Source organism: Brassica oleracea, chromosome C6 (assembly GCF_000695525.1).
Source record: "Brassica oleracea var. oleracea cultivar TO1000 chromosome C6, BOL, whole genome shotgun sequence".
Taxonomy (NCBI): Eukaryota; Viridiplantae; Streptophyta; class Magnoliopsida; order Brassicales; family Brassicaceae; genus Brassica; species Brassica oleracea.
The window spans coordinates 18823669-18840347 of NC_027753.1; the positions used below are offsets into that span (position 1 = coordinate 18823669).

At 35.3% G+C, this 16679-nt stretch overlaps 1 protein-coding gene and 2 long non-coding RNA genes across 3 annotated transcripts; 2 read left to right on the top strand and 1 right to left on the bottom strand.

Annotated features, from left to right (window-relative positions):
* Positions 1-7996: 7996 nt before the first annotated feature.
* Positions 7997-8989, bottom strand: LOC106297654 (mitogen-activated protein kinase kinase kinase ANP1-like). Its single transcript, XM_013733856.1, has one exon. It carries the CDS (start codon positions 8987-8989, stop codon positions 7997-7999), a length of 993 nt encoding a protein of 330 aa, XP_013589310.1.
* Positions 8990-13022: 4033 nt separating this feature from the next.
* Positions 13023-13621, top strand: LOC106299449. The gene is made up of 2 exons (XR_001261778.1): positions 13023-13180; positions 13274-13621. It is a non-coding gene; the product is annotated as an uncharacterized LOC106299449 (long non-coding RNA).
* A 1883-nt stretch (positions 13622-15504) lies between these two features.
* Positions 15505-16673, top strand: LOC106298864. The gene is made up of 4 exons (XR_001261588.1): positions 15505-15930; positions 16044-16278; positions 16388-16477; positions 16566-16673. It is a non-coding gene; the product is annotated as an uncharacterized LOC106298864 (long non-coding RNA).
* The last annotated feature ends 6 nt before the right edge of the window (positions 16674-16679 follow it).

Genomic DNA, 16679 nt, shown 5'->3' on the forward strand with positions numbered 1-16679 from the left:
CACAACGGATGGATGTATCCGTTTGAGCGTTCCATGAAACATTTGTAGGGAAAAGCAAGAAATCTTGCAAAGGTCGAAGGTTCAATAGTTGATGGGAGTTTGACAGCAGAAGCATCTAACTTCACATCATACTACTTTGCTCCAACTGTTCGTACGAGAAAAAGAGTTCCTAGAAGATATGATGATGGAGGAGTACCGACATCATATGCAGTTGATGGTGTTCCTGACATTTTCTGTCAAATTGGACGGTTTGGTGGTAAACTGAAAGAAATATGGTGATCATGTGAAGAAGATAAGCATAGTGCCCACACTTATATTTTGCTCAACTGCGTGGATACAATAATCCGTTCCTTTTAGAGGTAAATATTCTTGTGAATGTTAATTATATGAAAAATGTTAATTATATATGCTTTAATGCATTCATTTTATTTGCAGCATGTTTGTATCTCAAGTTGAAGAAGCAATACCAGGAATGTGCTCAACTGAGGTTGACGTACGAAAAGATAAGCACTTTGTCAAGTGGTTAAAATCACAGGTATATATATATCTCTCATTTTAGCATTGATGCTATAAGATAATTTTAATGGTGATGTTTTTTTTTAGGTTGAGTATGACGATCCATATTACCCCGTATGGTTTCACGATTTGGTCCAAGGTCCAGTAGCCAAGGTCACCACATCACCTATGTATTTCACAGGAGGTTTTACCTTTCACACATACGAGTATGAGAGACATCGGGCAACAAGTAACTACGGAATATGTGTGAAATGCGAAACATACTTTTATGGGATCTTGAAGGAGATTATTGAAGTCGAATTTTTGGGGTTATTGAAACTAAAATGCGTCCTCTTCAAATGTGAATTGTTCGACCCCGTTGTGAACGGAGGTGTTCGGGTTAACAAATTTGGTGTTGTGGATGTCAATTCTGGGAGAATATACAACAAGTTCGAGTCTTTCATCCTAGCTTCTCAAGCCGAGCAAGTTAGCTTCCTTCCATACCTTCGCCTTCGCAGTTCTGGGATAAACTGGTTAGCTATTATAAAAATTACACCTCGTGGACGAATTGTTGCGGGAGAAGAACCACCTTTGCAAGAAGAAGACGCTATCAATGAAGTTGATGTACCTGATCAACAACTTAATGAAATCCTTCTGATCGATCCGCAAAACCAACAATATGAAGATCTTCCCGAAGATGTGACAGATGAAGCACCTGAAGATGAGTTCGATGGAAGCGACGATGATCATTGTACTGATCTTGATGAGAACAAAAACGATTCAGAATGATCTAATCTATGTAACAAATGTTGTTTTTCTTTTTCTTTTTCTCATTTTAATATATGTGTATTAAAAAGTTGTGTTTATATAATATGTTTTTTAAAAAATAATAATAATAATTTGGAGTTTAGGGTTTAAGTTGGATAAAAAGGAAGAAGATGTAAAGAAGAAGAGATGATGTTATAAGATAAGTAACTTTGGGGTTTAGGTTTTCTGGTTTCGGGGTTTAGGGTTAAGACTCGTAAAGTCGTCGTAAACAAAAACACGGGCCTCGTAAATTCATCGTAACCTGGTCAACGTAAATTCATTGTAAATATGGTCCTCGTAAAGTCGTCGTAAACAAAAACACGAGCCTGGTAAATTCGTCGTAACCTGGTCAACATAAATTATTCGTAAACATGGTCCCCGTAAATTCGTCGTAACCTTAAAAACACGGGCCTGGTAATTTCGTCGTAAATGAAAAAACGCGGGCCTGGTAACTTCGTCATAACTTTATGACGACTTTACGAGGAATGTCTTTTCTTATATATAGGTGACGCCTTAGAACGAGCTTTGCTCATTCATTCCTCCCAAATCCCTCTCCACTCCTCTTAAGGTAACCTCTCCCTCTCTCTAATTTTTTTTAAAAACGTTGTTTAGTTTTAGGTGGTTAGTATATGTAATTAGCTTAAGTGGTTAGTATAGGTACAATATAACCTCTTTAAATTAACACTCTATAAATTAATATACACTAAAAATCTCTATAAGATAATATAATTTTATAGTCCCTGAGTTTTTGGTTCAATTAGTATATCGATAAATTAATATCTCTATAAATTAATAAAAAAATTATAATTATGGTGTAGTCCCAACATTACTAATTTATAGAGGTTTCACTGTAATTAGTTTAAGAGGTTAGTTTAGGTGATTTGCTAGGTATCGGATTAATATTTTTTAATTATGTCGTTATTGATAAAACTAACTGTAATTTTTTATAAAATTTAGATGGGTCTTAGAAGATTTAAGCCAGCAGCACCTACTTACTCTCAGATGTTTCATGATGGTATCAGGACATCTTCTTCCGGTCCATCATCTTTCGAGGCAGTTCCGGACTCTCAGACATCCCAGAGAGTTTCTTGGAGTCCTCCTCCTCCTGCACCTCATATGCCTCCACCTCCTCGTCCTCCTCCTCCTCCAGCCGCTGCACCTCAGCCTGTCCCAACAGGTGCAGTTCATCCAGATTTGCGTGTGACTCCATATGCTCCATACGCGAGATATCCAATGGAGGATTTGCTCGCCCAGCCTGGACGAGAGGGCTTGGATGTTCTGGATCCCGATAGACCATCGGGAACTTATTGGTAACTTATTATTTTTTAGTACATTAAATTTTTAAAAAAAATTTCTAACAATTAGGTTCTCTTTTTAGGTTTGGGGCCAACAACCTTGTTGGCCGGAGTGTGTTGGAGACAATCAAGGGCTACTACGACGAAGCCTACCCGAATTGGATCAAGACTCCAGACCACGTTAAGACGACTTGGTTTAAATGTTTTGCGGTAATTTTTTTTTAAAACATCTAATTAAATATTTATATCTAATTAAATATTTATTTTAATTCTTTTAAAATTTTGTTTGTTTCAGCAATGGTGGCACTGGTCCTTGGGAATCACCGAGAGGGTGAAGAGGGAATTCATTGCAAAGGCAAAGACCCGCTTTTGCAACACTGTCTCCGATTGGAAGGACAAGTGGGAGATCTATGGTTATGAGGGAAAGCCCACCGAGCTCACGAAGGATGTATGGGATGATCTCATCGCCTTTTGGAAGCTACCCTCTTCGATCCGTAAGGCGAACTCGTGCTCCGCTTCCCGAAGAACGAAGGACAAAGATGGTCATTTGCCCATGGTTCACAGAACCGGACAAAAGCCTCACGCCGGAATCCGACTAGAAGCTGTAAGTTTGTTTCTAATATTTATTTTGAATTCCTTCATTAATTTCAATTTTAATATTATTTTTTTTTTTATTTTTTTTTTTGCAGTTTGAGAAGACGGGAGTCTTACCATCTCTGTCTGATCTATTCAAGATGACTCACGCCACATCAGACGGGATTTTTGTGGATCCGGCATCCAAGAAACTCTTCAACACAGTGGCTTCTCGGGTTGAAGAGCGGGAAATGCAATTAACCCAGCAGTCTCCCGATGGATTACCCGTCAAACTGACGACTGAAGAGGTCGACAGGATCTTCGAAGAGGTAAAACTTTATAATTTTATTTAAATAAATTTAACTATTTAATAAATTTTAACTTTATTAATATGTTTTTATAGGTGGCTCCTAGAAAGAAGGGACAAATAGTGGGCATAGGTTCTGTTAACGAAGTTACTAAGGCAACTTCGTCATACGCTTTGAGACGGGATGAAGAGAACTCTCAAATGAGAGCTCGGATGGATAGCCAGCAGGATCGTTTAGACTCTCTTGGAGATCTGCTGGACGTGATGGCGGTGGGAAACCCGACTTTGCAGAGAGCATTAAATGAGAGGCGAGTAGCTCTCGGGATGCCAATACGGAATCCCGAAGATGTCGATCCAGACCGTTCTCAATCGAGCACTGCCACCGACTACTTCGATAATATGTAGTAGCTTTTTTATTTGTTTCCTTTTGTATTGTGAATTTAAATATTATGTTATGACTTTTAAATAGTTTTTAAATATATGTTTTGATTTTCATATTTCATTTTATATTTAAAATTTTTAAAATTTCTAATATTAAATAATATTTTAATTTTAATTTAATATTAAATGGTAAGAAACGATGTAAATTCGTTGTAAACTTTACATGGATTTTACAACGAAATCCTCGTAACATCGTCGTAAGGTTTACGTGGAGCTTACATGGGCAGCGTTGTAAAATCCTCGTAAAGATTGCATGGAGTTTACATCGAAATAATACGAGTACTTTACAACGAAATATTACGTCTCGTTTACGACGAAATATTTCCTTCAGTTTTACGAGGAAATCTTTCCTCGTAAACGTTACCACGTCTTTACGACGAAACCTCCGTTACAACGGACGTTTAACAACGAAACAGTTTCCGATGTTTATTCGTCGTAACACCCCTTTTACGACGAATTAACAAGGAATATTGCCCTCGTAAAAAATATGTTTTCTTGTAGTGTAAATAAGTTCTTAGATATTTTTTGAAATGCAGAAGCTTCAGATAATCATCCCGTATAAGAAAATTTATTAATCTTATTATAATTAAAATTTACTTCTGCAATTTTTTTAAAAATAGAAGACCTTAATTACCACATGATAATCACTTTCTCTGAGTTCGAAGTAAACCCATGCAAATGTTTCTATAATCCTCGTAAAGATTGCATGGAGTTCTATAATAATAATATGATGGCACATTTAAAATATGGCCCTGAGCGTAATTAGTATAGTGGGAAATTTATGTATCTTTACTTTTGCAAAATTTTAAAAATGTATGCCCTTAATTAAAATTTCATGTTTTATTGTGACATCTCCCGTGCATCACATTCCTCGAAGAATCCACCAACTTCAAGAAGGAATTTCAGTGCACCCTATAACGATATGTATAAGGAGTATTTGGGACATCAAAAATCACCAAACAGACAGTAACCAAATTTGCACCGGCTTCATGTGCTACGACCACCACGTAAGCCCTATATTAAAACTTTAACATATACATATATATGTATTTTTCCAATTCGGCATATTTGGTTTAAACTAATCAATATTCACTTAATTGGTACGAAACAAAAAATTTGTTCACATTCAGGGACAACTATTGGAAGGTCGGCTCACCAGAAACATTCAGCCAAATGACCCAAGGTATTTAACCGAAGGAGATATATATGAATTTTCAGGATTTTCCGTCCTACACAATTCACAACAACGGAAATTCACCCAACTCCCGTATTACATTTAGATCGACCAAGAGACAACAATGTCGAAAGTTACGGACATAGGTCCAATCTTTCCAGTTCACAATTTCTCTCCTCAAAATTACAAAAGTCTACTACGCTTAGCCACTACACCCACCTACTTACCAGGTAAATCACTCAGCACAATTTCGATTAAACAAACATGGATTGTTTTTTATGAATCCTTTTATGTTGGAAGTGGTTTCCCGGTGGTATCTTATAGTTCAGATACTGTTGAGTGTATTCCTGTCCACAGAGATTCATACTCCAGACCTGATACTAACAAGGTTAAAGAATTATAATTAGCATTTTATTGACTTTATCATTGCATCTTCAAAATACATGTGCTTTCTTACCAGTATTGTCTTTGTTTCTTTTCTTCTTCCCCTGGATCATGCAGCTGGTAAGGCCGACAACATCACAAGACACATATAATACTAATCTGACTTCAGCTTCAAGTCGTACACCGGTTACCAGTCATTCCGGAAGCTTTGAGTATTCTCCTTTTAGTGTAGTTGTTTGTCCGTATTTTTTTGTTTATTGGGAGGCCAATCACCATAAGTTCTTATATCATTTGGAGAATTAGGGGCATGCATACCCGTATAGCTCATTGCTCTTCTTGCTTTGACTCTGTCTGCTTCTGCAACCACAATAATTTTGGTGATGTTTGGGTCATTGACTCATATTACAATAAAATTTGCCATTCTGTGGATACTACTGCCAATATTAAGTCTTGCTAAATTATTTTCTCATGACAATTCTTTGTTTGTTTTGTAGATACCATGGGACAAAAAAATGCTGTCCATCGGTGGTCATACTAAGGATCCCTCAGAATCTATGCAAGGTAAGCGTTTATATACCTTCGAAGATTGTTATTTGCAAATATATTATAGGATTTTTCAGTGATCTTAATTATTACAATCAATTTCCTACTGTTTCCCTGTCACAGTGAAGGTCTTTGATACCCATACCTGTACATGGTCAATGTTGGAGACATATGGGAAACCACCGGTATATCTTCGCTTCTCACATGTTTTTTATTTCAATTTTTCACATTGGTTTCTTGAACTGAAACTTTGATTGTCATTTTCTTTTGCTTTTAGGTTTCACGTGGAGGCCAGTCAGTCACAGTCGTGGGTAAAACCTTGGTGATATTTGGTGTTTGAAGAAGTCAAACCCATTTAAGATTAGAATATAGCCAGAATAAGCTTTTAGAAAGCCACCAATTTACTCCTTTGATATTGTTAATGAAAGATTTGCAATCAAGGTTTAAACTGTTGTCAACTTGCAGAGGTCTGATCATGCTGCTGCAGTGCATGCAGAACTTGAGAGCCATAAACCATCCTTATCTCTGAGGTCTGATCATGCTGCTGCAGTGCATGCAGAGCGTTACCTTATATTATATTTGGCGGGGGTTCACATGCTATGTGTTTCGATGATCTGCATGTCCTTGATTTGCAGACTGTAAGTTAAGCTTAGCGTATGTCACCACATTTCAAGTTCGATCCACCTACCATACGAAACTAAGTCATATTTTCCTGGTCACCTACACGGATATGGGCTATTGCATTTCGGCCCATTTGAATAACCGGGAGAAGGTCTATCCGTGGGCTGCACCTCCCACCCGGGAGTTAGGTCTGTGTCTTTAATAGACCCGGGTTTAACCCTTTTTCAAGTTACAAAAAAAAAAGTTAAGCTTAGCTTATATTGTTTCAGCAACCTTTCTTTACATTCTTTATTCGCGTCTGGCATAACTCTCACACAGATGGAGTGGTCAAGACCAGCACAACAAGGTGAGGCAACAACTCCCTGATCTGGACATGCTGGCGTGACAAATGGGGAGAGTGGTAGGTTTACGCATGTTTCTTTGGAAATTCTCTCTTTTCAACTCTGCATTTTCTGTTTATCACACGGGATGAAAAACATGTTGACAATTTCTTCTAAGTACCAAATTTCAGTAAAAAAATAATATATATCTTTCCAAGTGCATGTTACTATTATATGCCCTGCAAAGTTTGTCTTCTTACGGTGGCCGTAGTATGTGTGCGGTGAACGTAATATATGTAAAGATACTATCAAATCCTCAAAACGCAGAGTTTGACTTAATTATCCAACCAAACGTGGAGAACCCAAATCAGACCAAACGAGACTGTGTATGTGTGACACAAAAGCTCTTATCCACTAAAACCACACGTTATATGGTTTTCCCTTCATCAACAATACATTTTCTATTCTAAACCACTACGATTATACTAAACAAAACACTTTACTCCACTTCCAATAACATTTTTACACTACAACAACACATGTATTTGTCAACATCCCGCGGGGCAATGCCCCTAGTTCTCATAATTAAACAAGAATTTAATTCATCTGGTTTATATATTTTCAATATATACAAATTGGATAAACTCTCTACCACACCTTCCAAATTTGACAAACATTGACCAATGAGTTTGCGTAAAGACTTTTCATAAAATATGGTTTCTCGTAATGGTTTCTTCAGATACAGAATTGGATCTCTTTTATAACAATCATTCATTATAGCGAATTGGTTCAGGAACTGTATACTAATAAGTAATAATGAAAAAAACAACAAAACTCAAAGTGGTACAAATAGAAATTAGAAGACTTCACTGATATACTAGTAATGAGAAACAGAAGTGAAAGTGATACAAGTAGCAATTACAAAGCTTTACCAAACGACAAAACATATCATATACGCGAAGAATACAAAACTGTTCCGAACAATTGAAAGAACATTAAACATCAATTAGTTTGTATTCTTTCTTTGCCTTCCTCCTCATAGCAGAACAAAAGGATGGTTGTTGAGTTCATGCGTAGACCACCTCTTGTTAATGTCTCTCTCCAAGCATCTACTCAAGAAATCAAGTGCATCTTTAGATAACCAAGCCGGTACATGAGGCATGCGATCGCTGTGGCCAATGAGATTGACCCAATCATCAAAAGCAAGATCACCATATTCTCCCCAAACTGATGTTCCGGATAACATCTCCAAGACCGTGCATCCAAAGGCCCACACGTCCGCTCCAAAGTCCACAAAGCCATGCCCAATAAGCTCCGGAGCCATATACCTCGTGGTGCCTCTCTTGTGGCCGTATCCGTTACCGTACTCTACCGACCCTTTCTCCATAGCTAATCCAAAATCTCCAATCTTGGTCAAGTACCCAGTAGACCTGAACCGGACATCGGTAGGGGAGAGTAAGAGGTTGTCGGGTTTGATGTCGCAGTGAATGATGTTTCTGTCGTGGATGTAAGTGAGACCAGACAAGACATCTCTAGCGAAGACTTTGGCCTCCGACTCAAGTAGCTCGCCGTGATTATCCTCGATCAAGTCGGCAATGGTTTTGCCAGAGCAATACTCGAGAATCAGATTGTATTGCGTAGAGTAGTCCTCGCGTGCGATCTCATCGCCGTAGCAACGGACAATGAACGGAGATTGTAAACGGATCATGATCCCGCCTTCGCCCATGAGGCTTGAAGCGTGAGAAAGCTCAGCCGTTTTGATGGCTCTTTCACCGGTTTGGTGTGTCTTGGTCTTGCTGGTACCTAGATAAACGGAACCGTACGCTCCGCTTCCGAGTAAGAGAGATTTAACCCACGAGGACGAATTGATTCTACCTTTGTTGTTATCGTCGTTGTCTAGGGTTTTATGGGCGGTCTCGAAAGATGATTTGGTTATCTTTTTGACAGAGATGCTAGTATTCGTCTGCTTCTTCTTCTTCTTCTTCATCAAGTTGGGCTTTCTAACAACCCTCAGAGTAATCTTAGCCATATTCTTCTATGGACTTAAGGTTTGGTACGTAGATGGAGAATTGGCAAGTTCGTGCTTGTGGAGAATGGAATGTGATGAAAACAAAAGAAGCTGGGGAGTGAGTTGGGTGGGACTCAAGTTACCGTTTTTATGCTCTTCTATTTCCTTTTTTTCCGATTAGGGTTACTAGACGTGTAAATTTCACTTGGACGACGTATCGGGTAATTTTTATTAGTAATTTTGTGTGTTTGGGCCAGATTATTAATGGGCCTGTCTCATGCAAGAAATAACAGTCACCGACTTACTCGGGATCTGAAACTAGGTCGATCGAGAGGGTTAAGCTATGGAGGCTGGGGATCGAATCTTCGGAGAAAGATAATTTCTATTGTTGGTTATTCAATTACCTTAGGGGTTCGTTATTATTATCAGCCAAGATGGTTGGTTTCAGGGATTAAGTGTCCGTATGTATGGGCTGAGTAGGCACATTTCACTCAGATTATCAACAATAATTTTCCTTCCTTTTAAAGATGTTGGATTTGTGATTGTACCTTCTCCACCCATACCATACAGACCCTTAATCCTGAATCCAAAGCTGAGAGAGAGAGAGCCTCTTGCACTTTGTTTGGTTGTTACTTTCATCATACAAGTTGACCAACACACATGCACTCTGATTTTGGTATGTTTTTCTCTCTGTCTCTTTTGTTTCACATTTTCTGAATGCTCCTTTTCATTAATTTGTGAATTCGATTTGATGTGAGCTGGTGAGTATTTTGTCATCAGTAGGATCCTTTTCATGGAATGAAGGAATGCCATAAACTCTCGAAAGCCCTCACATGTGAAGATTTCAGTTATTTCAAGCTCTCAAATTATCAGCTAGTACTGCATTGAGTAGATGTCTTTAACTGGTTTGATTATGTTTACTGGAGAGTTTTGATTTTCTTTTCTGGATAAACATCTGCCTGAAAAGGCCGGCTGAAGACAGGTACAACCATTAAGACAGTGGTGAGGATGCATTATGAGGATCTCATGCTATTAGCTGGTGAAAAATGTCTTATCTCCCTATGTTTGATCATCCCGCTGCTCTTCTCCCTTGCTGAAACCAAAACCTTAGATAGCTGGGATATTAAGTGCAATGTTTCTCCATTTTAGTACACTAGCTAGTATAAGTAAACACATGATATTGCCATCTCTTTATGCAAATTAACAAACTTCCAAGCATTTAATCTGTATTCAAAACTTTTGGTATAAAGCTCAAATTGGAGCTACTCAACTGGGTATCAATCAGTAGGGCATTGCAAAACTGGGATCCAGATATGCGGACAGCACTTCGAGCCGGTAAGCAAGATTCTAAACGCATTGTAAAATCTAGTTATAATGTTCTTCAGCTGTTGTCAGTATGTCCGGTTAGATTGATTGGTCTTCATTATTTCCAATGGGTCAAGCGTTAATTATCTTTCTCTTTATCTCTCTGTCTTTCATTTTCATCATCTACTTAGGGTTTGGAAGAATCACCGGAAAGGCGGAAAGTAACTTGTTCTTTTGGTCCCTTTCCTTAGTCTTTCTTGTAGCAACACATTCCTCTATTACGACTCTTGAGTCTTGGAAACTTGAGTTACGCATAACGATCAACTTATTATATGAATTACATTATTCGCTAAATCTTTATTCTTCATGGTCGGGGTGTCCAGTTCTCATAATCAAACAGGAATAGATTCTTTTGGTTTATATATTTCCCAGTTTGAAAACTTCAAAGATCTAGATGAAAACGAAATCGGATAAACTCTCTGCCGCACCTTCCAAATTTGGCAAGCATGGACCTATGAGTTTGCGTAAAGACTTTCCATAAAAGTGCAATGAATGGATAGGAAACGCTGTTGATAACTTGTTGTATTCACTTGGAGGCCCTCTTTTACATTATTTGCAATACAAGCATCGACTTCTCTATATTTCTTCACTTCCACTACAAGATTACAAGCACACTAGAACTTCTATAAATTAATAAATTTTGTGTCCCAACTTATACCGGTTCAAAATTTGACACAAATCGATAAAATAATAAAATAATATTTTTTTAGAAAATTCTATGTAAATATATAGTCCCATTTAAATCATAAATTAATAATTTATATATATACATATTTTATATAAGTAAGAACCTATTAATATATTGATTGTTTTATAATCTCAGTGAGATTATCTTTATATTTTCTTAACACTTAATATATTTTTTGATGAGATTTATTAATATTATATCTAAAACCATATTTAAGTTCTATGCAATATATATTATATACACCAAATAAAATAATAAAATTAATATAAATGTCAAAGTTTAGAAAATAACGTTTAATGTCTATACACTAAAATCAAATATTTTTCTTATCTTAAAATAAATATATCTTAAAATAAAAAAATCTAAATAAGGAAACTTTTGTAAATTAATATCTCTATAAATTAATAAAATTTTAAAGTCCCATCATTTTTAATTTATAGAGGTTATACTGTACTAATAAAACTAATAGTTTCCCATCAAAATCCTTGTATATCCCTATTTCTTGCAATCTAAACATATTTCTTTTATTTACCTCTCATTTATGATAAATTCCTTAAAAAATACACGAACTAATTTTCATTTGCTAATAAAATACACGAACTATTTTGGATCCCCGTTTAATATAAGAACTAATTTTCGTTCCCTATTAAATGCACAAACTTTTGAAATTCACAGGTTTTACACATCGTTTTAGACGGCGTTAACTATATTTAATGGCAGTGACGACAGCGTTAGTGTTTAATTAACACGTGTTTAAATTTTGAAAATATTTTTTAAAAAAATACACAAACTATTTTTTATTTGCTAATAAAATACACGAACTATTTTTGGATCTCCGTTTAATACACAAACTAACATTTATTTTCTATTAAATACACAAACTTTTGAAATTTTCATATCTTACACATCGATTTAGATGATGTCAACTATGTTTAACAGAAGTGAAGACAATATTTTAATTAAACAAGTGGTTTAACTGTGAAAAGCACGCTCACACTTTGTAATCTACAAATTAAAAATAAAGAAAAATATTTTTTACTTCGAAATGCATTAGTTGATCATATATATATTACAAAAATAATTTTATTGAATAATATGATATTTTTCTTGAAGTTTAATATTAATTATGTTATTTCTATTTAAAATTTCTATTTTAATATAACATTTTATTAATTAATATTGTTGTAATATTTTTATATATGTGCTTAGTTATCTACAAAAGTTTTATGAATTTAAATTAATTATGACAAATATAAGGACCATGGTATAAAATACAAATAGTTTTGAAGTTAATTTTGAAGTTTTGCTTTTGCGGAAAAACACATTGAAACTTCAAATAAAACACATTGAAACTTCAAATATAGAGTTTTGAAAACTTCATAATAGAGTGTCTTTTTGGAGATGCTCTAAAGAAGGATTATGTTTGTATGGGAATTACAAAAATAATTCTTACTGGAAATTTTAGCCCTTTCTCAGCACCAACCGTCATTACTCTTCGGTCATTGGTATCCAAAGATTATCGGTCATTGGTTCATTAGTACCCAAAGATTTAATTTTAGAAAGGAGTATAAGAAATTAATTAGAGAATCAAAGTGGTGCGATTTAATTTTAGAAAGGAGTATAAGAAATTAATTAGAGAATCAAAGTGGTGCGATTTAATTTTAGAAAGGAGTATAAGAAATTAATTAGAGAATCAAAGTGGTGCGATTTAATTTTAGAAAGGAGTATAAGAAATTAATTAGAGAATCAAAGTGGTGCGATTTAATTTTAGAAAGGAGTATAAGAAATTAATTAGAGAATCAAAGTGGTGCGATTTAATTTTAGAAAGGAGTATAAGAAATTAATTAGAGAATCAAAGTGGTGCGATTTAATTTTAGAAAGGAGTATAAGAAATTAATTAGAGAATCAAAGTGGTGCGATAAATCCCGGTAAAAAAGCATTAAAATCCGGGTTGTTACCATAATAGGCACCAATCGTTATTACTCATTAGTATCCAAAGATTTAACCGAATACAATATATAAATAAACAAGTTAACAACTTACTCTCTCCCTCATTCACAAGTTTACCTACAAACCTAAGAACTGTTCTTGTACAAAATTGAAGCCGTCTCTTTTTTGGTTTCTAAATTTTCACAATCACTAATTGCAGTTTGCATTACGTATGGTTAATCTTCTGTAGAAGGTGTATATTTTCAATCAGTTATTTAAACTGCTTGTTGTATTGAATCTCAATTTTTTTTTGGCACTTGTAGATGCATCTTCTAATCACGAGTGTGCGCCTTTATGAGAGAGGATCAAATTCCCAGCCTATCGATTTTGGAAGACCTTTTTCTCTTGGACTTTATCAAGAAGAGAAACGAGAGTCAACCCATATAATATCACTCGACAAGATCACAAACCTCCCAAGATGGCCGGTTTATAAGATCGAGATTCTGTTTATAAGGCCGGTGCGGAAATAACACTACAAGATTTGATGAATCTATTCATTTGCTTTCCTCTGCTTCTGGAATTTTCTTCTTCGTTTAGTTTATTCTTTCTGATATTGTTTAACAGACTCTTGTTCGATGTATAATGTAGTATTATAATAATCTTGACATATCTATGTAAGTTTTTGTGTATGTTTTTCTTTTAATAATAATTTCCTAATTGTGTAGTTCTAATGAAAATTGTATAAATAATACTAATACGGAGCTAACATATTTAATACAAAATATTAACAGTTTATTTACGTCAAATTAGTAGCTATTTAAATGTGACAAAGTTTTAGTAATAGGGAAACCAAAATGACCGAATTGGGAAATTGTAATAATACTGATAATTTGAGTGACGGATTCAAGACTTTTTTTAGTATGTAAGTGTAACGAATTGATGACAACGCTGTAGTCACTATTGAGGAAAATTAGTAACTAAGTTCTGTTGCAATTAATTACAAAATGGAGACATTTTAGTCGTCACCAAAGCCAACGTCTTTAACACCAGATTTTTAGTCAATAATTATGACGGTTTTGTTACTTTTATTTTTGTCACTTTTACTGTCAAACTAGTTACTAGAATTATTTGTTACAAACTAAGACGTCTTTTGTTACCGCATAAATTTGTGACGACATTATTGCGACTATTCATAAATGGTAACAATTCTGTCACAATGGTTATATTGTTACGGAACTATGTTTATTGTGACTAAAAAATTTGTCACAATATAAATATTTTCTTGTAGTGTCCAAACTATGTGTCTTTTCTTCTTCTTTACTTTGATTTTCCTTTATATTGATTCAAAGTGGAGTCGATTTCCATGTCGTGAAAAGGATGAAGAAAACTACGTAATTTTAAACGAGCTTCTGATTTTGGAATTAGTTTAGTGTTATGCATTTCTAATTCTTGTTCTTTGCTTTGATAGTAGTGATAATGATTCAAGATTAATTTACACTATGATAAATTAGTTTAGTGTTATGAATTAAGTTCTACATATATTCTTTCTACTATAATAAAAAAATTTGAAATTTCATAAAAACAAATTTACATTATGAAGCGTCACTGAAGAAGAAAGCTAATAATATAATCAATCGGAGGACTTTTAAGAAATTTTTTCTTCACAATTTAACCACATGCTCAATTAAACACTAACATTGTCTTCACTTCTGCTAAACATAGTTGACATCGTCTAAATCGATGTGTAAAATCTGAAAATTTTAAAAGTTTGTGTATTTAACAGAAAACAAAAATTAGTTTGTGTATTAAACGGGGATCCAAAATAGTTCGTGTATTTTATTAGCAAATGAAAAGTAGTTTGTGCATTTTTAAGGAATTTTCTTTTCACAATTTAAACACGTATTAATTAAACACTAACGTCGTCGTCACTTCCGTTAAATATAGTTAACGCCGTCTAAAATGATGTGTAAAATCTGCGAATTTCAAAAATTTCTGTATTTAATAGACAACGAAAATTAGTTCGTGTATTAAACAGGGATCCAAAATAGTTTGAATATTTTATTAGCAAATGAAAATTAGTTTGTGTATTTTAAGGAATTTTCCCTAAAATTAAACCATCTTCTTCTTCTCGTTCTCAGTTTTTTCTCCCAACATCATAAACCAAAAGCTCCCTACTCAAAGATAAAAATAGATTTTGCTTCATCCCAGACCTCAAGGTATATAATGGCATAAAAGTTTCATCAAAGGTCAACAGGCTTCTTGCATCCACAGGTTTTTTAATTTATGTTTCATTTTTTGTTACCACTGATGTTTTTACTACAATCTATTTATCTAAAATAGAGTTTCCTTCTCTCCTAGGGGGTCCATGTCGCCATCCACGTCATCATTCAGATGCTGTCGAGCCGACACCTGTCCAGATTAACAAAAGGCGGTGGTTCATTTAATTTGGAAATCTGATGGGCTTTTAACTGTGAGCATAAATCTATAGGATTTTGGGCTAATAATTTCAGATTTTGTATGACTACTACATAGGCCCATTCTCGAAAACATCTAATGAAGCGAAGAAGTGGAGTTCGTCTCTCCCCTTCATTCTGCGGCTGCTTTGCAACGACTGGGCTTCAAAATCTCTGAAACGTTCCGAGTTTGTAGCTTTTTCCTTTATTTTTATTTACGTTCAGCTAATAAAAAGATCTTCCCTGCTAAAGTAAAATCGCAAACTAGGGTTCATCTTTTTTTTTTTTAATGTCTACACCAACAATGGAGTTTGGGGATGACGACTGAGACAAAACGTCATGGAGAATCTCGGTGTCTAGGTTCGAGATAACGATTCGTTTTTGGTTCTTATCCTTGAAGACGTTACGAGCTGTCCAGACTCATCACCTTTAAGAAACCTCTTTACTCCATGGACAGCACATCAAGCCCGATCTGACATTCAATGCTGCTTATTCCTCTTCTAGGCGGTGTTTTCTCTTATATAAAGGTAAGCCTTCATCCCTTAAACATCATTCTCACAATTCGTGATATTCCCAAAAAGTTAATCGCAGTCTAATGGCTAACTCATTTGTTCTTCTTGCTGATCTGAATGCTTGCCAGTGTTCTTTCACAGTTGAGGTACGACTTCTCCGGTCTTGGAAGGCGAGGAACATGAAAAGCTGTGGCAAGTTGATGGGTGTGGCGACTTATTACGTTCTTTAAACTCATGATCATTAAAACTATTCCAGCGTTTTAACTTAAATTATCAAGCTATTGTGTTCATATCTTTATTGAACCTCTTTTGAATGAGAAAAGTTGGTTGATTACCTTTCTATCTTCTTCTCTCTCAGTATAGGTAAAGGAAACTCTCTTTTTTCATCAGACTTTATCGCTTCTTCTTCTTCCTTAGTCAGTCTTGAAGTTTTGATTTTTTTTGCTTCATTTTAACAGAACGTTATATCTAGATCAACATCAAACCGGAGTCATCACCACCACGAGTTACGCCGGAGCAGGATCCAGTGTCGGTCGTTGCCAACCGAAGATCTTGAACATCAGTAAGTCTCTTACTCCTAGAGCCATAGTGTTTGGTCTCTCTTGATTTCTAAGTTTTTTACTGTTTTTGTTTGATGGGACTGAACTTAGTGTGATGTTGGACGAGGATTTAGTAGACCGTTCTTGAGTCAGGTGACAGAGACCGCTCCTGGGATTCTAGACTTCTCACTTCAGTGGAAATAATACAAAGAGATGATGGAGTTG